Source organism: Pseudochaenichthys georgianus, chromosome 15 (assembly GCF_902827115.2).
Source record: "Pseudochaenichthys georgianus chromosome 15, fPseGeo1.2, whole genome shotgun sequence".
Classification (NCBI taxonomy): Eukaryota; Metazoa; Chordata; class Actinopteri; order Perciformes; family Channichthyidae; genus Pseudochaenichthys; species Pseudochaenichthys georgianus.
The window spans coordinates 22,960,408-22,987,064 of record NC_047517.1 but is presented as its reverse complement, the minus strand read 5'-3'; the positions used below and the strand labels follow the sequence as shown (position 1 = coordinate 22,987,064).

The window sequence follows — 26,657 nt, the reverse complement described above, 5'->3', positions numbered from 1 at the left end:
GCATCAGCAACAGGTCAACATTTTCACTTTTTCAGTGAGGCACAACATTTTCAGGATAAACTGTCTTTCGATTTTTGAAATATATATATATTTTGTTGATTTGTAATAAAAAAGTACTGCACAGACAGCGAGACATAGACAAAGAGATACTCCATTACAAAAAGTTGTAGCGCAGCTAATGCACTATACAGTGAATAAATAGGTTCTTAAACCAAAATACTCATTGTACTCTTCTTGCATGTGCATGCTACTCAGAGAGAAGAAGGATATCTAATTTACTCGTTCATTATAAAACAATTGAAAAGGAACACACCGCCTTACATCCCTTTTCAAACAGGAGAATAGTGAGAGTGGTAATATTCTCGGTAAGTAGAGGAGAATGTAATGTTGTTGGGCACTAAATTACAGTCATTGAAAGCTTGTATGGTTACCCAGCGATCTATCACTGTCACACAGTGAGGGAGAGGGGGAGAGAGAGCAGACAGGCGCCAGTCGCAGCAGGATCAAAGCAGAAATGTACCTCAGGGAGAGAAACAGTTAACTCCATTTAACCAATTGTCCTACAGACAGTCAGTCAGTGTGCTGCTGCAGGCCCAACAACAGTTCCCATAAGAGAAAAGAAACTCTCACATATTGGGTTTCACTGAAAATAATTTGACTTGATTTGAAGAGCTGCAAAACAAGGCCAATTTGGAAGGGCCTCTTCAATGGGCCTCTGCAACATTAGTTGGGGTTTTACTGTCTCACAAAAGGGTTAGAGACAATGAACACAATAGGATGAAGTATAGGCAATACACAGCCATTGATAATTTGATTACAGACCACATGATATGTTATTTATAGTGACAGTAACTCTGAAGAGTATATTCAAAATCCGGTGAATTAAAGCCCGGATTGTCTTACTGTTTTAATGAAACACCGTGATAAAGTGTTGTAACATGTAAATCCAACCTTTCAGACAGGGTCCTACAACAAGTTAAAGCACTTTTGGTCTCATAACAAAACATTTAATAACATTAACCTTTTTTGCAACTGACTCTTTGTGTCTCTATTTTGTAACTGTTTTCATTATTTTATTTATTTGGCCCTTCGGGGGCAGTGGAACAAGCTGTTAACACGTATCAACATATCTTTGCCTTATAAAGTCTTAGCAAACAGTTGCCAATGTCCACTTTCTTAAGCCGCAAAGCAACAACAGCATGCATTTGGAGTCATGCTTGCTCAGATTGTGGTCTCCACAGAAAATATATTAAAGGAAATATCTGTTTCTTTAGCTGCTAAATGCATCACTATTCTGACCAGATAGTAAGGTGTATAATTACACGGTCAATATTTAACTAAATGTTTCAGGCAATACTGGAAGCTAGCAAAGAAGTATGTGCAAATAAATGTAAATATGATGTTATCTTCAAAGTTACATTAAATTATACCAGAGCATCAGAGAGGGATCTGATGTAGCTGAGGGGGGACAACAGCAAAAAATGGGAGGGAGTCATAATTCTGCGCCCCGCCCCTGATCAGAGGTTTACATCTGTAAAGGCACCACAGGCACAATAAGTGGACCACAACACTGTCATTACAAGCCTGGCCTATCAGAAACAGTTTTAGCTGCGTCACGTGGGAACATGGACAGACTGATAGGCAGGCGGAAAGATGAGAGTGCAACTCATGGCACTTCACTCACTGAAGGAGAGACAAGTCCGTGCGTAAAAGCTGAAGTTTAACGCTGCTGCGCAACATTGGAGCAACCTGGGAGATAAAAAGAAAAACAGCAACGGGGCGAGCGGCAGGATATTTGGTTGTATGGCACCTCAGTCGTGCGTAATGAATCCTGAGCAGGGATCACCGCCCTCGGCTGCTCTGGGGGAGACCTCACCGGAAGACCGAGCCGCTGGATGCACAGGAGCCAACGAGCTGGACCTGTCATCTGTCAGAAGGTGTAAAACAAAAAGCTTAGATCTGCCTTTCAGTGTGGAGTCCCTCATATCAGACAGGACGCCGGACAGGAGACTCCACTCCCATAAACATGGTTCAGCAGAGGAGACCGAGTGTGCGTCACCCAGCGGACTGTACCGCTCCAAACCCGAGGCTGTGGACCTCAGTGACAAGGAAACGAGCCCCTGGTTGCAGACTCCTTACGCATCCCCTCCAAGTGAGTGTAGGATACACTTGTTTTCTAAAATATGAGAAACAAATATCTTTCAACGTTGAAACTGTCAAAATCTTTCTTTAATTTGCCTATATGGATATCCTTTATCACTAACCTTGCACGAAATACGACAGTGCATGTTGACCTATACAAATTAATCCATAACCAATGTCTTTTTACAATAGTGCACTGATGAGAAAACTCAATGTAAAAAGCCACTTCATAATCTATATTTTTCTATAACTAAAGGTGATGGAAATACTATTGCATTTAAAAGGCTTCAAATAACAGCTTCTGCAGCCTAATTATTCTGTGAATTAAATGGCTTGACTTGTACCCATACATGAAGTAAAGTTATAAAGTCACTTTTAAGTCATATCGATCATTTATTTTTATTTGCAATAATCTGACTCTCTATATCCACACTTTCAGGACTTCCCAGCCCCTCATCGTGCAATCTACGTAAACACAAGAACAACAGGAAACCCAGAACTCCCTTCACAACCTCTCAGCTGCTGTCTCTGGAGAGGAAGTTCCGTCAGAAACAGTACCTGTCCATCGCAGAGAGAGCGGAGTTCTCCTGCTCCCTCAGCCTCACAGAGACCCAGGTCAAGATCTGGTTTCAGAACCGCAGGGCCAAGGCCAAGAGGCTGCAGGAGGCCGACCTGGATAAATTCAAGCTGGTCGCGAAGCCGCTGCTGCCGGCCTTCAGCTTCCCCTTCCCCCTGGGCCCCATGGGTGCTCCGTCCCTCTACGGGGCTCTGACCGGACCCCGGCCGGCCTTCCCCGTCCCGGGACTATTCGGTGGACCATATGGGATGTACTACTTGTCCTAACCCTCACTAACTCTGAACTGCATCGTCTGGAAAGCTTCTATAAAAAACGCCTTGATACAGCAAATTACCAACACTGCAAAAAATCCACCATGAGTCAGACTACCTGTCGTGAATCCTATATTCGAACAAGCATATATGATATTTTCGTTATAAGGAAAAATGTAATATTTGTTTGTACACAAAAATACTGGTAGAACAATCTCGGCCACTAGTCCTTCATTAAGGCCTTAGAAACACGCGAAACGGAACTAAGTGGGATATTTTCACTCCATTGGCATTTTTAAAACACATCTTTATAATAGGCTAAATTACTTTTCTGTCAACAATTAAGCATGTGTTAACATTTTTATTTGCAGTGCATTCGGTATTATCTTTTATTTTATAACGCAGACTCACTGAGTTTATTGTTCGGGCTCCATATTCAAACTTCATATATTTTAAGGTTTTCTACTCCGTAAATATTTAAGTCAGTAGTTTTAAAGAGATTACACGATTATTTAAAACCCTGAAGTTTTGTGGTTTTAAGCAATAATTGCTTTTTTAAAGCACTTTTTACCTACATTCCCGAGGCCTTTGATTGTACGTTAACATACGACCAGAGAATATAAAGAAGAAATTAAGAAAACAAATTAAAGAACATTATTCTAAAAGAACATCCATATAATCAATGAGACCCATCATGAAACCCCCCTGGAGTGCTCCTTAGTGCCTTTTCATCACTTTTGTAATGAAGTCAAAAGTTTAGAAAGAACCTTTTCCTTATTTAAAAATATGTTTATCTTTGGCATTACTTGATTCTTTTTTTTTCATTTGAACCATGAGAGCTTTCAACGAGAATGTATTAAACAACATAATTCCCGTTAGTTTCTAAATTCTTAACACTTTTCTGTTTCAAAAATATAAATCAGCTATAAAATTAATCTGTTAATTAATGTTATTTAATTGTATTTACAGTACCTCAAAAGGAAAACTTTTTTGCACAGGTGTTCAAAGAGCTCTTAAAAGTCCTGTTTCATTACTAAAATGTAAATAAAAGTCATCAGCTATTTTTGCAAACATTCAAAAATGCTAAATGAATATACAGTGAATTTTATATCTGATGGGTAAAGAGATGTTTTGTACAATTATTAAAATCTTTTATGTAAATTCTGCCATCTGTAATTTTTTCTCTTGCAATTTGTCCATATAATTTGTCATTTAAGCATTGCCTTGCAGCGCTGCTTATCACCTGAATGAATATATATATATACACATCAAATATTTGTTGTAAAAAACATTTTATTTGAAGTCAGCGTCCCATATGACAGTAAATATATTGTGTTACATGACAGTGTATAAAGTTATTTATATTCATAGAACAGAAAGCAGAATTCTGTTGGTTTATTTCCTCCTTCCCCGCCGCCCTCTGAAGCCCCGGACAGAGCCGCGACCAAAACACACATTTGTGGGGACCCTGGGAGACAAAAACACAGCTGCCTCAGATGTCATTTAAATACTCTCGAGAATATTAGGAGGATTTCAATTCATACATTTTAATTATATAATATTGTGTTTAAATAAGACAAAAATCTCTTTCTGCAGTTTGCTAAACCTTAATTTAACTACATAATTGCACCTTAAAAGTTAACATTAAAACATCTTAAAAATGGCTGAATTTAAGCCTCCCTTATTGCAGCCGAAAGCTGCCTGGGACATCCAGTGCTTTGCAGACTTGTTAAAGACTAACCTGTAGGAGTATCGTGGTTCCAGTGGGTCGCTGCTTGAACTCTCTGTGCTGGGAGCTGCAGCATTAAGATCAGCATGCTCCTCAGTAGAGGCCGACTTTGCCATGCGAGCAGCTTCTTCCTCGGACCCATGCGTCTCCATGGATTCTTCCTGCTCGGGTTGGTGGGACAGACCATCACACATAACCTCACACACACCCTCAGACTCACACACATCGTCCACGACGTCCATGGTTGTGTCTTTCTGCGGCTGTTTCTTCGTCTGCCGGTTTCTATTAACAAAGACATGAATTAAGAATATACGCAAAACATTATATTTAAATACAATTATAATGATTTTACACTGGTTTAAGCAATATTATGGCTTATTTTTGTAAAACATTGTGTTAAACAACAATTATTGCCTTATATCATATTATGTTTACATAAAAAAATGAAATAGCTGATTGAAAAAAGACACATTGCTTCAACTCAAGACATTTTATAAAGAGGCATGAATCCTGTTTACATCAATAAACACCGACTCTCCAAGACCGAAAACTTGCAAAGAAAACTATTTCTTACTGAGGTTTTGCTGCCATCTAATGGAGAAAATATGCATTCTTACCCTTTGTCCTTTTTGGTTTTGTCAAATCGGAAGTCTGGAGGATACTTGTGAATTTTGATTAGGTGGTCCTTCCTGTGTTTACTCGTGCTAAACTTCTGTCCACAGCCCTCCACCAAACACTGGTACTGAAAAATGTAAAGGAAGTGTCATGTAAAACTTTAAAGACTCAGTGTTCATTTTCAAATAATGTTAGAGGGTTATGCTTATAGTTTAAGAGCAAGACAATAATGTGTCATGGGAAAGGACACAACCGCAGACTTTTGCTTACCATATCTTGCCTCTGAGAAAGGATAGTGAAGAGAGAGTCGTGCCACTCCTGAATGTGAATGTCTAGGAGCCGGGCACTTGGCAGGGAGCGGCAGCAGGAGCAGCACACGTGTCTGTGAAGGGAGTTGTAGTGGTGCTCATACTCCTCCAAAGTGCTGAAGATTGCACTGCAGCCGGATATGTGACAGGCAAACTCTGAAACACTGAGAAAAGATAACAAGAGGAGGCTGGTGACTTACAGTCAGACCCACACTGACAATACAATCCACATTCGTAAGTTAAGGAATATCATTCCTGGGGCACATTTGTACACGGCTGTTACATTGTTCTAATTTCTGGAGATACCTGTATCTTATCATTTAAGCTAATTGTTGTTTTTATGTATTTGTTTCCTAACCCCATGTGTTTTGGGTGTTTGTAAAGTTAACCCCGCATGCATCTTTATTTACTTGTATTTCCTCGTTTGTTGTTGCTTTAAAGTTAAGTTCCTACACTATCCTCCCTGAAATGAAATGGCCTAAATAATATATGTAGCAGTATTTATATTTGATACATCTGTTTTTTCATTAGTTGTAATTGTTAGTGTGATAGACACTAGGAAGTGTTTTATTGGTTGTTGGTTTTAATGTGTGTACATTATATAATCTGGCATATAGCATCTCTTCTTTTTTTTAGATTAATGTATGTTTATACATGGACCTTGTTCAATACAAATAAACATACACAATAGTTGTGTTTGTTGTTTGTTAACCACAGTCAGTCACACACAAGCTCACATTTTTACCAAAGCTAACCTTGGTTTTCTTTGCATACCTGAGTGTTGGCTTGTCCTCAGCCTCTGAGATGTAGAGGTCTTGCAGGTACATGTGTCTGTGAATGTCCCCATCCTGTAAAAACATTCAGCAGCAGTGAGTTATGCTGAAAAGGTAAGCTAGCTAATGTTGTAGCCACGGTTATATATGTGCTTCAGCAGAATGAGTACGGTTCATTTTGTTGTTGCTATGTTACCTCGAACAGCTGGTGGTCCTTGTTCAGGTGTATCAGCTGAGGGGTGTAGTTGAACGGGTTTCCCTCCTCACCCTCTTCTCCCTCACTCTGCCTCGGCTCCTGAGTGTTTCCTGTCAGACAGTCTTCATCGCAGCTCTTTACTAAAACATGTCCCTCTGTCAGAAGTCGTACCAAGTCTGGCTGCAGCATCGTTTTTTGAAACGTCTGTAAAAAGCTGCAGTGAATGTGAAGAGTTTTTATGTTTTGGTTGTAGTTGTCGCGGAATGACGACGTCATCTAGTATTTTGGCGGTTGTCAAATCCAAAATGATGCGTTGTCGCCATCAATTGGCCAGAATCAGCCTCAAGATGCAAAGTCCAGTTCAAAAAGGTTGGGATCGGGATATTTGATTTAATGCGTGTGGTATAATGCTCCACAAAAAATATAACGTTGCAAGGTTAAGGGTTAATTCGCCATGCGTCAACATATTTTACTGCATTATCTATTTAGTTTAAATATATTCTTGCTGACAGTGTAAATATTCCCGTGTAACGTTGAATGTACATGTAATTATTAGAAACTTTTGCTGCCCCACGTTAAGTAAATGTTTTTCAGGTTTTTTATATTTAAAAAGAGTGACATTAAGTATGTTTCCTCTCTGAATTAGAAGCCTGCTGGAGCGACATTATTAGTAGCCTAGAGAAGCGACATATGTATCTCTGAAAAAATAATGTTATTGTTGAAGCTGCTGTCTGGGACTTTTTTAATTTTAATTTAAAAATAATAATTTGAGAAAACAGCCTTCGATAAATCATCTCTCCAGTAGGTGGCGACAAAGTCCACTAATGGGCTTTGAAGGATTTACTATTATACTTCGCTATGTTCTGCTGTCAATATATTGAGTTGGCTACTGAAGATATTTTAATAAATAAGAAGTTTCCTATGTGTTTTCCTATAAATCTGCCAGCAAAGTATTTCTACATTCAGCGGAAGGCCTACTTAAGTTGTAATCTAGTTCACATTTAAATAAATATAGCATATGTGTAACTCTAACCTACTAGTGGTAAATGGGAAAATCAAATCCTCAGTGAAAGATACACTTAAAAATTCCCCATAGCCACGTAGAAACTTCAAAACCAAGGAGGGGAACTTTAAGGCTGAGCCCACTGTCTTTTTTTCACTGGAAAACGTCCACCCATTTCTAACCGATGTTCATCACTAGCTTAATTTCCGGCAAAAATCATGTCTGTAACCTAAACATTGGATCAGCACCTTACACAATTTATATAAATGTTGTAAAGAACAACGTTGGACTTTTCTAAAGCTCAGTTAATGACTCATGTGGTTTGTCAACCTCAAATGGTAATTTTCAGGATATTACACAGCAGAGAGGGGCGGAGAGCTGAGAGCCTATTTCCCTCAGACTACAGCTCACAATGACAGAGTCCGTCCGGTAGAGCAACATGCAATATTCTGGATATTTCATATGGATTTTCTTCTCCTCGTGGGGTACGAGTTTTCTTTATTTGTTCTCTTTGTCATTCTTGCTTTTTCCTGTTTGTTTTTTCGTTGTTCTTTCTTGTTTTTTGTCTCATTAAATAGCCTCTCCCTGGTACTTGCAGGAATAATAGCGGACAGCGTGAGGACTCTCCCTCATGTGATGAAGTACCAAACTGTGATACCTCAGAGAATAAAGGATTCGTCTCTCAGTAATGAAGCTGCTAAACATCAGGTAACACTCACTCTACAGTTCAACTTTTGATATATATTTGTTAAGAAATTAAAACAATATCTAAAGTTTAAACACACGTTTTAAGAATGTCTTAAAGTATCTTTGTGTGTGTGTGTGTGTGTGTGTGTGTGTGTGTGTGTGTGTGTGTGTGTGTGTGTGTGTGTGTGTGTGTGTGTGTGTGTGTGTGTGTGTGTGTGTGTGTGTGTGTGTGTGTGTGTGTGTGTGTGTGTGTGTGTGTGTGTGTGTGTGTGTGTGTGTGTGTGTGTGTGTGTGTGTGTGTGTGTGTGTAGACATATCCAGATGTGCTCCAGTACTCTTTGACGATAGCAGGGAAGAACTACACTTTGCATCTGGAAAAGAACAAGTGAGAAAAACTAAAATGTTGTTGGAAAAGTATATTTTTTCTGTATTTTTTCTTTCTTGATGTGTAAATACTATTGCCATAAAAAAACCTCTGTACTTTTCAGAGATCTTGTCGGGGAAAACTTTTCTGTGACACACTATTCTGATCAGGGCACCCAAGTCACAACTACTCCAGATCTGAGGGTATGTTGCTTAAAAAATGTTCACTACTATTTCACTATAAAAGAATCAATGTCATCATGCTTGCATTATGATGTGTTACATCAGAAACACATGCCTGTGCTTGTTAGCCTCAAATGAAAGCTGAGTACCACTAGTAGCACTTAGCCTGTTAATCAGAAGTCCTTTTTTTCTCCACTCTATTCATTCTGTTGAAATCGTTGAATAAATTAAGATGTGGGCGATTCAGCGGTCTGAATTTTACTGTACAGGCGTGAGATAGGTACGTGCAGGATATCCTGTGACACCTGCTCTGCCAGTTTCAGTTTTTTGTTTTTACATTGGCTTTCCTATGTTTTTTGTTTTTTTTAGTTCTGTAAAACGAGGGTTTGGCTATGTTGTTGAACTATTAAATATAAGAAACAGGGTCCAAGAAAATGTAAAATGCAAGTATTCCTTCATTTTGGTTACAGTATTTCCCAAATATATTAAGCTAACTGTCAAGTAACCCCCACAAATTAGTACATTCATATCTAATTGTCTTAGATTATATGAAAGACCTGCCTGTAACTTCTTATTCGGAAATTTCCGATGTCGTGATAAAAGGAAGTTGCCCAACTTCAAATGTCCTTTTATAAGAGGTGACACAATCCACTGAAATACTTGAGTCCAATGTGGAAGAGGAATTTACGTATATGGTTAAGACATTTCACAAGACATTTCATCTGACCATGACACACATCGCACAATATCTTCTTCTTCAAATTGGGCCAATTTCGCATTGTGCTTATGGAAAAAAAAGTGTGACTTAAATCTCTCCTCTTCCCTCTGACGAATAACTGCTGTCTGTTCAGGTTCACTGCTACTACCATGGGCACATAGTGGGAGTAGAGGACTCCTCTGCCAGTGTGGAACTATGCTCAGGAATAAAGTGAGTATTGCTGGAAGTCATTTTTTTGTTATTTCTCATTAAAACAAAGTTATCGTTTTTTGGAGTACTGTGCAAAACTTAATCAAGCCCATGATGATTTGACTTATCACAACAGTGTCCAATCAAAAGAGAGGATCAGTCCCTCATCATCCATTTCTCCTATTACAAAGACCATTAAGACTGCACCGTGTAGCTCTGCATCTGTAACTCAATCAACAAAGGCCATGCAAAGCTGCCTTCTGTCTTGCTATAAAATACATGTCTATTAGTGTCAGTATCTGTGGAAACTTGAAAGCTTGATAAACAAACACATGTCTTGTAGTCAGTTGCACTGAGATCTGTTTGAGAATTAGAGATGCTGTAGAAAAAGAAAAACTGCTTTGTGGGTCTCTAAGAACTTCCTGCTCTGCACTACAGGGGGTTTGTGCGTCTCCAGGACCAAATGCATCTCATCGAACCTTTGGCCGGCGCCAAGGTGGGACAGCAGGACGACAGACAGAGCTCCCAGACTCACAGTGACGAGGGGCTTCATGCTGTCTACAACTACAAACACCTGAGGAGGAAGAGAAGCTCCTGTTCCCATGGAAACACAACCACTTTCTATGATCATGGAGCTCTTCCGTCTGGACTGTTCCAGCTCAGCAGCCTGGTAAAGACACACAGAGTACACACATACAGAAATACTCCAGGGCTTGAAGCCGACAGCTGATATCCAATATTTTGTGTATCGTTCTTACATTATGCAATTTTGAGGGAAAAAAGCATAACAAAAAAGCATTGACCATAAAATACTACTTAGCTATAGCTCTGTTAGTGTAATACAACACTCTTCCATTGATATTTTAAAAGTCTTACAATATGAGAACCAACACAAATATGTAGATGTATACAAAGTTGTTTGCACTCCACATTAACAATTAGTTGTTTACAACAAATTAAGATGCAAAAAGGAAATAACTATAGGGAAATTAAGTAAACATTGAAAAGAAGAAGAGATACAGAGACAATATTTGTTCATAAGAATCATTTTGTGTCATGCAGTACTTTTGCATCAGGATAATTAACACATTCCACAGTTTGAATATTTTTGTTTGTATTATTTCATTATTATTTATCAGTTTCGAGAGGTTCTTTACAAATAAACTAATTCAAATAAAGTGTATTTATATAAAAAGCGTTCCGACTCTTTTAATGTTGTTAATATCATCCACCCTTTGTGCCTTCAGAGAAGCAGAGCCCAGACCAAAGACCGTTCAGGGAAACCCCGGACAGTGGAGCTGGTGGTGGTGGTCGACCACACAGAGGTTTGATATATTTCCTTTTTCTGACTGACCCTGTTATTGCAGATGTAGCCAAAGATAATGATCGTTTTACTAATAGAAACATTTTTTTTTTTAGTATAAGAAGTTTGGCAGTAAGAAGACCATTCAGGCTAGAGCGCTTGAAATAACAAACCACGTAGACAAGGTAAGTTTGTTTCTCCGTTGTCTATCACTATAAATGATTCAACCGTGTCATGTTTTTGCTCTGTTAAACAAAAAGCACTGATCGGATTAAATAAATGACCAGGGCCATTCTAAAGTAAACATTAGTATAAAAGCTTACTTCTTTTTAACTTTCTCTGACCTTGGACTAAGTACCCATCCAATTGTTCCAGCAATTATTTGTATTTATATTAGTAAAAGAAAAGACCTTCAACATCTGCCACGTTTCTGGACCCTTAATTTTCATTGTGTATTAAATACCAGAAGTCTGTCCTGATACTATGTGTTCCTCACTGACTGGAATCTGACCAATAATAGCAAAGGGATAGTTCTCTCTCTGTGAAAATCTAACTTTAACTGTGAATCTTCACACCAAAGCTGTTGTGCTTCACACATTTCTCCCAATCCTCATTGCATTCTCTGAAAGAGAAGTGCAAGCATCAGACAGCACTAGACCCAACAGGTGTTTCCTGGGACCGATGAGGCCTTTGGTTCTGTGATTTGTAGCAGTGCTTAATCTTTTGTGTTCTAAAATACTGTTCTGAACATTTTATTCAGTTTTTGGTTCCAGTTGGTGCTAACATGCTGCTGTGTTTCAGCTGTATCGCCCAGTGGGTGTCCGTGTGATGCTGGTGGCTCTGGATATCTGGTCATACAAAGATCAGATGGAGGTCAGCACTAACCCGGAGCATACACTCGCTCGCTTCCTCGAGTGGCGTCAGAGGAGCCTTCTGCCGAGGACCAAACACGACAACGCACAGTTCATCACGTAAGAATGAGCACACTCGAAATGATGGGTTTTTAATCCTCTTTTGATTTTAACACACATACACAGTAATGCTAACAGGAGAATTGAGTCCCTCCAAGGTTTCATGCTCTAGCTGCCAACTGAAAAGACAATGCCAAGATGATGTGTTGAGCTGTTAGAGCTGGCTGCCATCTAAACGTTTGTCCTGTTCTTCACTCAGAGGTGTGGATTTTGATGGCTCCACTGTGGGATTAGCCAACACCAACGCAATGTGCACCTCTAACTCTGGAGCTGTCAATGAGGTGATTATACTACATTTCTGTGTAAAAATATAAAGAGAACGAATTGGAGTTGTGTGATGTTAATCTTGGTTTTGACTCTACTTCACACTCAGGACCATAACACCAACTCAATAGGAGTGGCCTCTACTATTGCCCATGAGATGGGTCACAACCTGGGCTTGTCCCATGATTCTGAAAACTGTGTATGCGGCTCTTTAACATCAAAAAAAGGCTGCATCATGTCCGAGAGTGTTGGGTAAGCTTGCTTGCAGATAAACTGCCTCAAATCCACCATTGTATAAACCCAAGTTAAAGCTTGTATTCACATTTTTTTCTTGATCCCTTTAGCCTTGTGTATCCTGAGCGGTTCAGCAGCTGCAGTCAGGAGCAGCTCAGCAGGTTCTTGGAGGAGGTGAACCCTGCCTGTCTGCTGGACACTCCCACTACTGAGCGCGTCTACGGAGGGCCAGTGTGTGGAAATGCCTTCCTGGAGCCGGGAGAGGAGTGTGACTGTGGCACTGCAGAGGTTTGTGCATGGCGCTCAAATAGTGTATAAACCAGAGGTGTTGACTCGAATCACATAAGTCACACAACAGTCCCAAATGTAATGACTTGACACTTGTCTTGACAAAATAATAATAAAAACACTTAGGCTTTAACACTAATGACTTGTGATTTCAATTGGACTAGATCAGGGGTTCTCAAAGTGCGGCCCGCGGGCCAATGGCGGCCCTCGGAAATGTTTCTGGCGGCCCGCGATAGTTAATGTGACACGCTGAAATGCATGCGTTATATTTTAATCCTCCATGGTTGTATCTAGTAAGAATTAGAATGGAATTTAAGAATGGTAAAACTGCACCCCCTGGGTTGTCATTCCTAAATTATGAATGACAGCTTGTGGAAAGTTTGCTAGACTACTGGTTGCATGGCAACTAGGCATATCGCGAGTTGCGGTAATTGGTTAGTACAATAAAGAAAGGATTTGTTTTGGAATTATTTTGTGTTCCGTTTTTTCTTGGGCGGCCCTCAATCCAATATTGGGTACCTAAATTGGCCCTCACTCATCAAAACTTTGAGAACCCCTGGACTAGATACTTTTACCTGAGCCCAAAGATTAAATGTATGTTATTTCAAATATATTCAGGATTTCCCATCATTTCCTGATTAAACTTAAGTTAACTCTTATTAATTCCCAGGAAGTCAATACTTAATTCTCTTCAACTAATTTGATAGCATCTAATCTAGTTGAAGGAGACAATCATGACAAACTTTCACAAAAGTTACATTACTGCCAGTTTGAAAAAGAATGCCAAAGATCATTTGTTTAAAGGTGACATGTCATGCTTTTCCGGTTATTGCCCGTCCCCTTGTGTGTTATGAAGGTTTTTATGCATGTAAACGGTCTGCAGAGTCAAAACCCTCAAAGTACACCATGTAGCGAGTAAAACTCTAACACAGAAAATACCTCCCCAAAACGCCTCGTTGGAGATACGTCACTGTCCATTTGATTCTTCCGGGTACATCATGATGTCATGTCGTCCCCGGAACGAAATGGACCAATCCGTGGAGCCGTTACGTTACGTCCGCGGAGCCGTTACGTTAAGCCCCCGCCGATTGGTCCAAATTGACCAATCCACGGACTTCCTCACACACTCAGTGCATGCAGCTCTGCTGATTTCTCCTCCCTGGCTGCAGGCTGATAACAGACAGTTGGGATCGGCGGTTTATCAACCTTTTTCTTACTCAATATCAAGCCACCCTTATTGTTTTGACTTCGGCTGTGACTTTGTGTGTGCTCAGGGTGAGTTTGGCTGTGTTTCGCTGTGTATCGCTAAACAAGGAAATCACACCTCCACGGAGCTTAGCGCGATTCACAACGTCCCGACTGGTCCCGACTAATCGGAGCACACTGGGCTCACAGGGAGGGGGGGCAAGAGCTGCAACGAGCCGTTAAGGACAGAGAGTGAATACACATACTTTACAGAGATGCTGTATGCGGAACCAATGTGAGTTTGGAAAATTGCACAGTATAAATCTATTCTAGTAGACCACAACAATGGAATTATGATCAGTGGAAATGGCCATGACATGTGACCTTTAAGTACATAGTCAAAAATGAATTACAGAATGCAAAATGTGCTGTCGAAAATGTTATTAAAAATTGCATTGGGACTTGAATGCAAATATTTGAGACTTGCAAAACAATGACTTGGTCCCATTTCTAGGATACACACAATAACATAATCAAAGCACACAAAGTAGAATGTATCGTAATATTCTGTTTGTCTCACACTGAAGGAGTGCAAGAATCCCTGTTGCAATGCCACCACCTGCAGATTTAATGCAGGAGCCCAGTGTGCTCATGGAGAGTGCTGCCACAACTGCCAAGTAAGTAAAACTTACTATGCCCTCTATATTGTCGATGAGTGAAGTCCCGCTGATACTTATTGTGTTACCATGTAGCTAGACACTGTGTGAGCCTGCCGTCTGGCTGCTTATGTGTGAGTGTTCTTATTTCAGTAGTCGGTACATCCCCATCTGTGTTTCTCTCCGCTCTGCAGCTGAAGCCAACAGGCAGCGTCTGCCGCGCGAAGACAGGAGACTGTGACCTGGCAGAGTACTGCACTGGCTTCTCTGCCACCTGTCCCACTGACGCATTCACCCAGAACGGTCGGTCCTGCAGCCGTGGAAGAGGATACTGCTACAATGGACAGTGCCCTTCACAGCAGGAACACTGCAGGAGACTTTGGGGGCCAGGTAAAAAACACCAATGAAAAATAGTTTGTTCTAGTCTGTAGAAATACTCTGTAACAAGTTAAAGTGCAAGTATTATCCAATTTCAGAATACATGATTTATTGTTTTATTGAATTGCAACTTTTTATTCATTATTTTGCAAGCATCACTTTATGTTTCAGCTGTTCAAGGTGGGCTTTCATTAAAGCCGGGTAGCTTAATGCATAATGACACAACACAATGTTATAGCTGAATCTACAAAGAAAGTAGCCACTAATGTGGCCACAAGGGAGTCAAAAGTGCAGTAAAAGTTTAAAGCAGGAAGAAGTCGGGGAAAAAGTGCTGTTACAGTATCTTCAGCCAATGTACTTGGTTGCTTTCTACAACTGGATATATAGAAAATTAAGACTCCTAGGTCTGCAGCTAACTTGTTTGTCATGATTCTGTTTAGATGCTAAAGTGGCTCCAGATGCTTGTTTCAACCAATTCGGAAACTGCAGAAAGACGCTGTTCAGCCAGAGATGTTCAAGCCGGTATGTAATCAAAATCCAATCAACACTATCAGAGTGTTTATTAACAGTGCGGTATTGTTGGTTTTTGGTATCAATGCTTTGTGGTTCTTGGTTACAGAGATCAATCCTGCGGGACACTTTTCTGCACCGGGGGCTGGGAGTTTCCAGTCACATCCAGGAAGTCCTTCTACAAAGTGGGAAATGGAGAAGTATGCAATGAAGCAACTTTGAACCCTGAAGATAACTACCCTGCAGACCTGGGCATGGTGCCTGCTGGTACCAAGTGTGGCACTAACATGGTAGGAAAACTGTGTGCTGTGAGCATCCACCAAACCTCTGTGGACACCAGATGTTTTAACGGTGTCATCGTCTTTCAGGTGTGCTACAATCAACGGTGTCAAGACATCCCAAGCATAAAAGTGTACGGGACAAACGACTGTTCCGCCAAATGCAACAACCATGGGGTGAGAGATCTGCTGACCTCGCAACACTTTGCAGCGCTGTTAAGCCAGGGTTAAATCAGATTACTAATTCAATGTAGTTAGTTAAATTCAAATGACATGTAGATCTGTAAGTAGTAATGTAATTACAGATAAATTGCATACAAATGGGATACTTTTGGATTAACTCAACACCCAAAAAAAGGTTTCTTAAAAAAAAATTCTAACCTTGCAAATGCAAATAATATGCAATTTGCATATTATGTATCTACAGATGGTGAAATGTGTTTACCCATACAAAACAGTACTTTCACAAAATTGTGTTTTTAAATAAAAGGCCACCCTGAATGTCAGAAGTGCTTTGTATGAATGCAAAAAGTTTCATTAATTTGAAAGGGCTGTATATTGAAGGGAAAAAAAGTTACATTATCAAGTAATCTTTGACAATGTAACTAGAATTTTCTTGAATTTAGTCTGGAACAATTATAGGTACTAATGTATTGTTATCTGATTGTGTAATCTTATTGAATCCTTGACTACCCAACCTTGTGTATAGCAATAATGGCAACTCTGACAGTGACTCTGATCTCCGGCAGGTTTGTAATCATGAGAGGAAGTGCCACTGTGACCCTGGATGGGCCCCGCCTTTCTGCGATGTGGAGCAGTCAGAACTCCCTCAAGGTATTGAACAAGTCTTCATGTACTTGACCTTTTAATGGCTATGCTTCACACACAGGGCTGTTTGTGTCTGGTCTTCCTCTGCTCTGTTTTAACTAAGATTGATTACGTAAAATGCACTCTCAAACAATTGCGCTCTGTTCTGATGAACACTGTACTTAATGGAATTCCCCAGCCAGTCTGTGCAAATGAGGTAATGACGTTACAGTGAATTTGCTTCCTGGGCAATGACGTACTCTGATACATGCTCATCCTTTAGCATAAAGCAATATTGTCACAATCAATGTGTGTTTGTCGTTGCAGAGGCAGGTCTGGTGGTGTTCATCGTGTTGGTGGTTGGTTTGCTCTTGCTGTCGGTCCTGGTTATTGTGAGTTTGATATGCTGCATCAAAAGAAGGCGACCTGCGAAGAGGTACAGAAAACATTTGGTTATTTTTTTCATTTAGTCTATTTTAGATTACTTTGTACAACACTGTGTATGTTGTTCATCTTTAATTTAAGCTTGTATTTCTTGATAGACGACTCCAATCTACCTCTGGACAAACTAACCCGTTGTTTAAGACAAGTGGTTCACGAGGCAGCCCTCGCCTCGGGTCCACACACATCAGCCAGCCTACATTTGTGGAGTCTTCAGCCACTCAAGCCTGCAAACCTCTGTCCTCTGCTGCTGCCAGACCACATACTGGAGCACTGAAACCCAGCAGAGCAGCTCCAGTGGTGAGCAACAACACTAGCACCAACGCTGTTTGTGTTAGCTTCTAATTTAGACATGATATTTACATTGATGGCATCTATGGTGTGTCATGTCATTGCAAAACATGTGCTTCCTGAATCGTGCTATTCCACACACTGACAACCAATAAGATCCATGGATGCTAATGTAAATTATAAACAGGTGTACTGAAGCTACGAAAAATATTAAGGATTATGGTTGAAAAAGACAAATCAAGCTTTCGCCTCCACTCATCTCTCATTTTGTCCTTACAGCCACCTACCAAAGTGTCAGCTGTACCACAGCCATCACAGGTTCAACAGGTATTCAGATCAGTTTTTGTCTTTATTAAATGTTGCAGTCTTTTTGTATTGTATTTTAACCAGTACATCAATGTGTTTCTTAAGGTTATGAGGGCCTTTATGCAGCCTGTTTCAAGCAAGCCAATCTACACTGAGGTAAGTTGCATTTTGAAAATGTTTAATTCCTTTTTAAGGACACTAATGGATTTTTTAAATAGTTTATTCATGTTTGTTTACGTGAATTGTCTTTTTATTTCTCAGAATAAGCCACTTCCTCCATCCAGACCTCTGCCACCACTGGCCTCTAAACCGGTAAGTGACATGACATTTTACTGAAAATCTTCATGTTTGCATTCACACATTTAACTCTTCATGCCATCAGCACTTTTTTTAAATGTACATCTGCTCTCTAAGATCTCGAAGCCAAAGCCTCCGATGCCTCCAGTGAAGCCAAAGCCCTCTGCAGTCCGCTCTTCGCTGCCACACACTCAGCTGGTATGTATTTGAGTCAGCCACACTTTCCTAAATCTTCCAAATCCTGGCAGTTGGTATTCAGACATTACTAAAGTCATTCAAGGCATTCACATTTATAAAGACGTCTGTGGTTTGGGGCATTTTACCAACATAGCAGTGTAATGAACAAGCAGTGACTCGGGGTTAGTGAGTCAGTGAGCATATTCACTTCTCTGGGCCACCGCTGAATAACTAAGAGGCGTGAAACAAAGAGAGAAAGACATCTTGAGTTGTACTGAGAGAAGCTCATCAGCAGTATGTTTGTTAACACCATTTGTTTTTCTAGCTTGCAGCCAGAGCCGCCCTGATGCCCTCCAGCAGGCCCAGATGACAGAGGAATTATTCAACCTGTAAACAATGAGATCCTCTGACAGAGGACACTTTTGTTGTCCCACCTAAGAAGGACCTAGAAATCCTTGAAGGAGACACATGTCTGTTTTTAAAGTGGAAACCAGATCCACAGAACACAAAGTGACAGAGCTTTTCTGTCAAGTATGGTCTGCCTGAGGATTACCACTGTCTGTGTCTTGCTTATGTAAGCCTTCAGTATGTTAATGATGACCTGAAGCCGTAATTGACAGACTCTACTTCTGTGCTTTATAAATGACAAATGGCTAAGCTGCCATGATGATAATTTTTTGTATTTTTATTAAGGGAAATGTCTCTCTTGATCCTTGGATATGTGAACAATGTATGAGGCAATTGCACTTTTGATGCTGTAACTGTAGGTCCTATACCAATTCCCTCACATTGGTTTTGGTACTGCTTTTCTAAGAAATATTGTTAAATAGATACAAATATGGCACCAACATGGGCACTTTACAGATTGTTTAATTAAGGATGAACCACAAAAGTTATAACTTTTCCTTGAAATTGTTTTGTACTATCCAAGATACGCTTCACTTTGTGATACTGAATTATGACATGCTGCTGTTTTGTTTTATATGTTGACTTGATACAAGTTGATTGTAAAGCAGTCTAGTCCTTGATTGATGCCAAATGATTGTGGGATTTCCTTTTGAACGTTATTTTAAACCGTTCTTATTTATTAAAATCTTTTTTTTGTCCGTTTGATGAAGCTTAAAATAAAGTGAATCGAAAGAATCAATGTTTTAAGTCATTTTTCTCCGTCCTTGTCATCCATCAGTCGCTATAATCTGTTGCCATGTAACTATCGGTAGCCTAGCAACGTTTTAAACAACCAGTTGTCGGGACAAGCTAGCAAGCTAGCTCAGTTTACAAAGTGTCCAGAAACAGATGTCGTTTTAGGAAAAATGGACCAAAAACTGAACGAAGAGGAACTGCAAGATTTGTACGCATGGATAGACAACATACCTCTGTCCCGGCCCAAGAGACACATCACAAGAGACTTCAGTGACGGAGGTAGTTATTCACTGAGCTCCGGCCTGGCTATCTCATAAGCAGGCAGGAGAAATACGACCGAGTATAAATTGTGTTTCAAAGTCTCCAGCTACTTGTTTACATTAACGCAGCTTATCAGCTCATATATTTATTTATGTACTGACTCTCTGGTGAACCCTCTGTAGTGATGGCTGCAGAGGTTGTCAAATATTTCTTCCCAAAGCTAGTTGACCAGCACAACTACATCTCTGCAAACTCCACTCAGCAGAAGCTCGGTAACTGGATCCTTCTCAACAGGCAAGACACCAGATACCTTTATTTATCTGTTTGTTTATTCAACGTGTTTGTTGGTTGTTGACGTGACATTGTATTTTAACTTCTCAAATCACTTTTAACAAGTCTTGAGTTTATCTCCTAAATGCAGCAAGGTTAAGGATTGTACATGGAGTTGTTATATTAAGATTGAGCTAAATCCCAAAGTTGTCCTATGGGTTGACTGTCTCAAGCATCTTTTAATTAATTACATATTTCATAAACAAAAGAAAGTCGTACAAAATGTTGATACAGAGGCAGACATATATTATTCGGTGTCTATTTTACTTTAAATGACAATCAGTGTTTTCAGACATACTTCTAAAAGCATAGGAACTTCATTTATGTATGTTTTAAGTATAAGTGGCTTCACTTCTGGACTGGAGAAAGCTAAATAAAGGTATAATGAATAGGATATGAAGTTATTGTATTCTGGTCACTTCCCCTGAGCTGGAAAGATTTACATTTTCACAATTTTGCTCTGTCAATATGTCCACATCTCCCTAGAACATTCTTGCACAAACTTACTACACTAAAACAGTTGATATCGAAATCTCTTAACACAGTAAGTGACTTTTGCTTTTCAATTATTCAAGCTTAACACTGAGACAGAACTTTGGCTATAAGCACTACCAAGGGTCTAGCTGCATCTGGTCGTGAGAACCAATCCAACCCACTCCCACTCATCCTCTCCCAGGCTGCTGATATGGCACAGCGCCAGATACAGATTTATGAGTCTTCACTGTAAACTAATTGTCCCCCATAGTGTTTTAATAATGCATCATCACTTTCAAACTGCTGTTCTGGTTTTTCAGATTGTGATTAGTTACTTTATTATTTGTATTAGAAACATGTGTTGTTGTATTTGTTTCCGTGGACAGGAAGGTATTTTCCAAGCTAAACTTCCACGTGCCTGAGGAGACAGTGAGGCAGATTGTACTGAGCACTGCAGGAGTAATAGAGCCGGTACTGAGCGCCCTCAGGGAGAAGATAGACAAGAAACTGGAGCAGACTACAGAGAATATACTGGTGTGTTTATGCATGTGTGCTAAGAGACATACATACTGTAAGTCGTCCTGTTTGAATGCTTATTACAGAATAAAGGATTACTGTGGTCCTCTCTTTTCCATTGTAGCTGGAAAATAACCACATTTGTCTTTCTTTTAAACCAGAATTTGGAATACTATGACACCAGAAACCAGGAGAAACTTAATACAGGTGGAGTAGTACATTTGTTCTACCATTTAAACAAATCCTGACAGCTTTTATTCCTTTACGCAAACTTTCTTCCACACATTTATCAAACTTTTCTTTTGAATCACATGCCTTTTTTATATTTGACCTTGCATCAATATATCTGCAGAAGTTACAACAATAAGTTACTGTAATTGTAGAAATACAACACCCCCAAAATGATTATTTAAAGTTACTGTTACCTTGAATGCGTCAAGGAAACTCTGTTTTTCTGCATGCATGGTGAACAAAGACTCGAAGAAATGGAATAAACAATTACAATAGGAGCAGATTATACTCTACAAGTTTTTTTTTTTTTTATCTTTTGTTCACTGCGGAGACATTTCTTCAACATTCCGAGGTAACACAGAAGAAGAAGCGATCATTGGGTCATTGTGGGGGAGAAGTGTTCCTATAAGTCAGTGAAATAGAGAAATTAACTGGATTACAAAAACAAAGATTGCTGATTTAACATAAATGTGATGACTGAGTTTTGACCTAAGATTGATGATATTTCCCTCTGTGCGTGTCTCTTGTGGGCTGTATTAGCTGACACAGTGCACAGTCTGCAAGCATGACTGAAGCTCCGCAGCATAAAATGTGCCTTTTTTAGCCCTTGATGGGAAGTTGGTATAACTTTAGACACATTTTAAAGGTGCTGTATACTGACAAATACAAAAACGTAATACTTGAGACACACCAATGTTTTATTTTGTCTTAAGAGGATTGTTTGGTAGCTGCTGTGAAGGTCAAATCTGATCTGAAATCACGTTATTTCCAATATTTTCTTTACTTCCTGCCCTCTCTCTTTGCCCGCCTGTCCTGATATTATCAGCGATTGTGTCCTGCTAACTACTCAGTTCATTCTAATCTCTCCCCCGGATAACAGCGGCCGCACACAGACACAAACCGGCCTACATTTAAGGGCATCACACAGGACTGATTAGAGAATGGCACGACCTTTAGGGAGTGAATCGGTGACGTGTCTTTCCTCCGTTTCCCACACCTCATCCGTCCCTGAAACAACCCTGTACAGCTGACCTCAGACCAGCACCTCCTCCCTGCTCTTTCCTCTTCCATCTACACCCCATCCGCTATCAGTCACACAGCTCAGGACCTCATATCAGCTCCCAACATCACCAGATGGCTTTTATTGCTGGCCTGAGCTCAGCACTGGAGGACTTAAAGGTCTCCTCATTTTTCTCTTTCTCCATCTTCTTATCTTACCATTCTCTTTCATCCTCCCTTTACCCTGCTTGTGTCAATAAGATTTAATGGATGAATGCTTTTAGGTCTCAGTTGTTAGTCATAATTTTGTGTTCACATTATAGTGAGACTTTGTTGTCATCAGAAGGTCCTCAGACTGAAGCAGAATGTGTGGCTGAGCCGGCACGAGATAGCATGAAAAAAGATGAAAAGAGCAGAATAAAAAATGGCGGGTATGACTAAAAGTTACTTTTAATGTGTATTAAATTAATCAGAAGCAGGATTTATAATAATAATTGCTTTGGTTTGTATTTTACAGTAAGCCACAGAACACAGCACAGTTGTACCCAGACATGGACCCTTCTGTACGGCTAATCCTGCAGGAAAAAGAGAAAGATGTCATGGCTTTGCAGGAGACTGTGGAGGTACACACACACACACACACACACACACACACACACACACACACACACACACACACACCTGCAACAATAATTAATGTGTGACACAGCGATACCCCTAGGGTGCATCAAAACGGAAGACGATTTTGTTTACAGATGTTCTGACAGTCAGTCACATATGTGTATTTGTGTGTGTTTGTGTGTGTGCGTGTGTGTTAAACATATGTGTCATAAGCTGTGTCAGCAGTTGTCACTGAGTCAGCTTCTGCTGAGCGGATATCACTTTTTTTTCATTTCTGCCTGTGGCCACATCAGCATGTTGAGAAAGAAAAATGACACAAAGGTGTTACATTTCCTTACAACTTTAGGGAGTTTTCATCATTGAGATAATTCACAGCTTCAGAAATAAAGCTTACGTAGTTTAACTACATCCTTTTTGCAACTGTGTGTGTGTGTGTGTGTGTGTGTGTGTGTGTGTGTGTGTGTGTGTGTGTGTGTGTGTGTGTGTGTGTGTGTGTGTGTGTGTGTGTGTGTGTGTGTGTGTGTGTGTGTGTGTGTGTGTGTGTGTGTGTGTGTGTGTGTGTGTGTGTGTGTGTGTGTGTGTGTGTGTGTGTGTGTGTGTGTGTGTGTGTGGTGTAGATCCTGCAGATGAAAGTGAACCGGTTAGAGCATCTGGTGTACTTGAAGGACATGCGTATTGAAGACCTGATGCGGCATCGGGAGACATACAAAGCTAAAGGCAGTACTCAATGATACACACACATGTACACAGAGAATGTGTAATAGTAGCTCTGTGACTCTCTAACATCACCTCCAATAAACTCTTACTTTGTTAAAAACTTTAATCGTGGTTCATATACATATATACTACTCTGAGGTTATTACTAAAATGTATCACACTTGTGACTGTGAGACAGATGTGCTTTGTCTTAAAACGGTCTTGTTTTCCAAGTTGTATTGTGAAATGATGCTTCAAGAGATGTATCTAATTCGTCTTATACATAATGTAAACATTCTCCAAATCCTCTGTTTGAACACGAGTAGAGAGGAGCAGACTACAGATTTGAAGTATTAAAATGAACAAAATGATAGGCAGTGTTAATATACACTGTGACTGTCACATATTACATCACTCATTTTCTATGCAAGTCTTTTTCCTGCTTAAGTGTGAAGATGGACAAATATAGAATGCAGTTATTAATAACAACTTAATTTCCCCTGATTCAAGCATTAGTTTCAGAATAAACACACAGTGAAGCTGACGGATGACCATATATAGTAATACACTGACACAGATCACAGCCTGCAATCTGTCTATTGAAAGTGTACTTCCCTTTCTTGAAGGCCATGCCAGTAAATTGGGGTTGGGTGGGTTGCTCGATGTTGTCTGTCAAGTGTGTGTCTGGCGCTGTGTTGTCTTTGATGTTGCCCTCAGTTGGTGTGGAATAACAAGAGACAGGTTACCTGCTGAGCTGTATCTCCTCCAGCTGCCTGCTAATCAGGTTGATCATCTATCACCATTATCAGGCTTATAGCAATATTACTGTAACTGTGCTGCTGATATACAAATAAAATAACACTGAGACAAAAATAACTTTTTTAATATTTATACTTACGTGAAACAAATACAGTAATAAATAAAGAACACAGCTCACTCTGTATCTTAGCTACATTGTGGGAGCTATAGGCTATCTAACGTACTCAAAGCATCTGCACACTTACTGCAAACAACTTTTTGTATAGCTTTGGATCAGAAGGGAATGTAGCAGCAGTAAAGGTAAAACAAACATCCCCTGAGCCTTAATGCAGGAAACGTGTGTCAATCAGAGGAACTTGTGGGGCTAAGTATAAAGGGAATTGTAGCCATACGGTAGCCTATGATATACTCCAAGTTAAAGTGTCTGAGAGGGTTACTGTGTATTCAGAGAAATACACTCATGTTGAATGTACAGATGTTTTTATTTATTACATTAGCATTTAAAACATCCTTCATGACTCTAAACTGTGTGGTTAGGTGATGAACAAGTTGGCAAGCTAACTACTAGCACGCTAGCCAGCCAAGACATGCTCCAGCTATTCATTCCAATAAGCTCCAAGCTTCTTCCTGTTTCTCCTGCCATTTACTCCAGCTCTCCAAAAGACATGTTCTTCTACCGACTGTTGCAGACGGTCTTTAAAACCATCTGCAGATCTCTGTTTCGAGCAGTTTATACTCCAATGGATTATGTTGGATAAAGGTGGATGACACACTGCTAATCAGTCCTCCATTTCACCAGTTGACTTCACCCCTGCGAAATGTACCACGAAATTGACCAGTTTTACACGGTGTGACCAGGTCTTAACTCAAGGTAACCCTGAGGACATAATCAGGGTCTTTTTCTCAGAACAAAGCCCTTTTTAGAAATTCTCAAGACAAAATACAAATGTTTCACAGGCTGAGTATTACCCTCAAGGAGGAGACCTTTGTGTGTAAGATTGAGAATGAGCCCTCGGAAGACGAAGTGATCATTCGCAACAGGAGAATAAATGAGAAGAAAAACACAAATCTGTTCATCCAAACCTTTACTCATGACACTTATGAGACACATTACATTTAGGGCCTACATTTTACAGCCGACTAGAATATAACAGCAACCAATTGCATCTTGAAGGTCGCAGAAATTGACTGAGAAACGTGCTGAGAAATAACAAAGCCAATGCTCTTTTAATGAGTGAGTGTATTGCACACACACAGGATAGGAATGCGAGACACACTGCGGAACAGAGCAGCTACTGATGATGGTGCTGACTCCAGCTGATGAATCACATTTATAGGCCTACACGTGAGAGACCACCACACCCTTCTGTCTTCGGGGTGGGGGGGACAGATCCAGGGAGGAGTCGAGGGGAGGAGGATCAGGGACAAAAGGAAGGAAAAGAGAAGCCAAAGGAAGCAGCAAACGTGACCTTGACACCACTTCCTGTGAGGCGAGGGCTTAAAACTTGATGTGTGTGTGGCTGTGCACCCCCTGACATCAAATCAGACCACCCTTTAAAATGAACCCAGACATTCACAGAAAAGCCTGTTAGGTCAACAAGATGCGGATGAGTGAGGTTTATTTACTCACAAACATGTTTTAAGATCGTATTTCTCACTCATTTTGACATCAGGAAAAACCAGATGTGGTTTAGACTAAACACCCTCCCTCTGAAAGCGAGTACTGATGTTTTGGCTGTTTAAGGCCTGGAGGTCATAAGAGGAAGCCATCCCTCATGGTCATTCAGGCAGTGGTCACACGCACTCACACACAACGCTGAGTGCTTCCTGGAAAGCCTTTGTGAGTAGCTGACTGGCCGTGCTGAGGACAGGACTTCAGGCTTGGAGTCAGCCTCTTGGGATAAACATGTTACAGACTTGACACACACATTTCTGTTTTTGTAATGTTAGCAACTCATGAGTTAGAACAACAGTGAGTGTGATAGATTGAGTATGGTTATTCAGTAAATGTTCCTTCTGTCGCCACAAGCGCTCGTATATCTAAATAAATCCCAAGCTAACACATGTACATTGTATTTCAAATGTGTTTGGACTAAAAATGCAGTAGAGTATAATGATAGTGTTTCATGGTGTCACAGGATTTTGAACTTGTGATCATTTTTCACCCTTTATAAACAAGTGGAAAGAACTTCTACACCACAAATCTAGAAAACTTGTTTGGCCTACATTCAAAACCAAAAGCAAACCTTTCATTATCAGTTTAAGTGTCCTTAAAGCTATGGGAACTTTGGGTTTCACTGTCCTTTTCTTCAAATCCTTGTTTAGATTTGAATGTTAAGCACATTTATGCAAGTACAGTACCCAAGCATGATTTTAAAAATTCAACTATTATGTTGTCATGTTATATATCCTTTACCGGCTGCATCAGTAGTTAGAATACAATAATATATTATTAGAATACTTGTGGGCCTTATGAACAAGTACGTTTTCATACCGAGTATACTTTG

At 40.1% G+C, this 26,657-nt stretch overlaps 4 protein-coding genes across 5 annotated transcripts; 3 read left to right on the top strand and 1 right to left on the bottom strand.

The window, feature by feature from the left end:
- The first annotated feature begins 1,626 nt into the window (after positions 1-1,626).
- msx3 (muscle segment homeobox 3) lies at positions 1,627-4,097 on the top strand. The gene is made up of 2 exons (XM_034100291.1): positions 1,627-2,152; positions 2,582-4,097. The coding sequence occupies exons 1-2, from the start codon at positions 1,804-1,806 to the stop codon at positions 2,983-2,985; spliced, it is 753 nt and encodes a 250-aa protein (XP_033956182.1). The 5' UTR covers positions 1,627-1,803; the 3' UTR covers positions 2,986-4,097.
- Positions 4,098-4,273: 176 nt separating this feature from the next.
- Positions 4,274-6,883, bottom strand: znf511 (zinc finger protein 511). The gene is made up of 6 exons (XM_034100282.2): positions 6,592-6,883; positions 6,397-6,470; positions 5,585-5,786; positions 5,317-5,441; positions 4,712-4,981; positions 4,274-4,438 (listed from the first exon to the last, which is right to left on the bottom strand). The coding sequence occupies exons 1-6, from the start codon at positions 6,865-6,867 to the stop codon at positions 4,366-4,368; spliced, it is 1,020 nt and encodes a 339-aa protein (XP_033956173.1). The 5' UTR covers positions 6,868-6,883; the 3' UTR covers positions 4,274-4,365.
- Positions 6,884-7,864: 981 nt separating this feature from the next.
- adam8a (ADAM metallopeptidase domain 8a) lies at positions 7,865-19,263 on the top strand. The gene is made up of 25 exons (XM_034100245.2): positions 7,865-8,079; positions 8,193-8,302; positions 8,593-8,666; positions 8,770-8,848; positions 9,679-9,755; positions 10,173-10,404; positions 10,982-11,059; positions 11,154-11,222; positions 11,839-12,008; positions 12,208-12,289; positions 12,382-12,524; positions 12,617-12,794; positions 14,567-14,656; positions 14,830-15,025; positions 15,454-15,535; positions 15,633-15,813; positions 15,892-15,978; positions 16,551-16,635; positions 16,936-17,044; positions 17,151-17,349; positions 17,620-17,667; positions 17,752-17,802; positions 17,908-17,958; positions 18,061-18,141; positions 18,446-19,263. Exons 1-25 carry the CDS (start codon positions 8,034-8,036, stop codon positions 18,488-18,490), a joined length of 2,643 nt encoding a protein of 880 aa, XP_033956136.1. The 5' UTR covers positions 7,865-8,033; the 3' UTR covers positions 18,491-19,263.
- A 66-nt stretch (positions 19,264-19,329) lies between these two features.
- On the top strand, positions 19,330-23,527 carry spef1 (sperm flagellar 1). 2 transcript variants are annotated; one of them, XM_034100293.2, is made up of 7 exons: positions 19,330-19,542; positions 19,707-19,818; positions 20,715-20,862; positions 21,006-21,051; positions 22,421-22,505; positions 22,592-22,697; positions 23,313-23,527. In XM_034100293.2, exons 1-7 carry the CDS (start codon positions 19,434-19,436, stop codon positions 23,424-23,426), a joined length of 720 nt encoding a protein of 239 aa, XP_033956184.1. In that variant the 5' UTR covers positions 19,330-19,433; the 3' UTR covers positions 23,427-23,527. The 2 variants fall into 2 exon arrangements, with proteins under 2 accessions (XP_033956184.1, XP_033956183.1); XM_034100292.2 differs by having other exon boundaries at positions 22,418-22,505; positions 23,313-23,526.
- The last annotated feature ends 3,130 nt before the right edge of the window (positions 23,528-26,657 follow it).

What these genes read in the sequence shown, in the direction of transcription:
- spef1 (XM_034100292.2), top strand. Translation starts at nt 19,434, where the DNA reads ATGGACCAAAAACTGAACGAAGAGGAACTGCAAGATTTGTACGCATGG. An exon ending in AAGAGACTTCAGTGACGGAG is followed by an intron (nt 19,543 to 19,706) that starts GTAGTTATTCAC and finishes AACCCTCTGTAG; the next exon opens with TGATGGCTGCAGAGGTTGTC. An exon ending in CTTTGCAGGAGACTGTGGAG is followed by an intron (nt 22,698 to 23,312) that starts GTACACACACAC and finishes TGTGTGGTGTAG; the next exon opens with ATCCTGCAGATGAAAGTGAA.
- znf511 (XM_034100282.2), bottom strand. Translation starts at nt 6,867, where the DNA reads ATGACGTCGTCATTCCGCGACAACTACAACCAAAACATAAAAACTCTT. An exon ending in AGGACCACCAGCTGTTCGAG is followed by an intron (nt 6,471 to 6,591) that starts GTAACATAGCAA and finishes ATGTTTTTACAG; the next exon opens with GATGGGGACATTCACAGACA. An exon ending in TTTCTCAGAGGCAAGATATG is followed by an intron (nt 5,442 to 5,584) that starts GTAAGCAAAAGT and finishes TACATTTTTCAG; the next exon opens with TACCAGTGTTTGGTGGAGGG.
- adam8a (XM_034100245.2), top strand. Translation starts at nt 8,034, where the DNA reads ATGCAATATTCTGGATATTTCATATGGATTTTCTTCTCCTCGTGGG. An exon ending in GACAACGCACAGTTCATCAC is followed by an intron (nt 12,009 to 12,207) that starts GTAAGAATGAGC and finishes TTCTTCACTCAG; the next exon opens with AGGTGTGGATTTTGATGGCT. An exon ending in ACTCTGGAGCTGTCAATGAG is followed by an intron (nt 12,290 to 12,381) that starts GTGATTATACTA and finishes CTTCACACTCAG; the next exon opens with GACCATAACACCAACTCAAT.
- msx3 (XM_034100291.1), top strand. Translation starts at nt 1,804, where the DNA reads ATGGCACCTCAGTCGTGCGTAATGAATCCTGAGCAGGGATCACCGCCC. An exon ending in TCCTTACGCATCCCCTCCAA is followed by an intron (nt 2,153 to 2,581) that starts GTGAGTGTAGGA and finishes CCACACTTTCAG; the next exon opens with GACTTCCCAGCCCCTCATCG.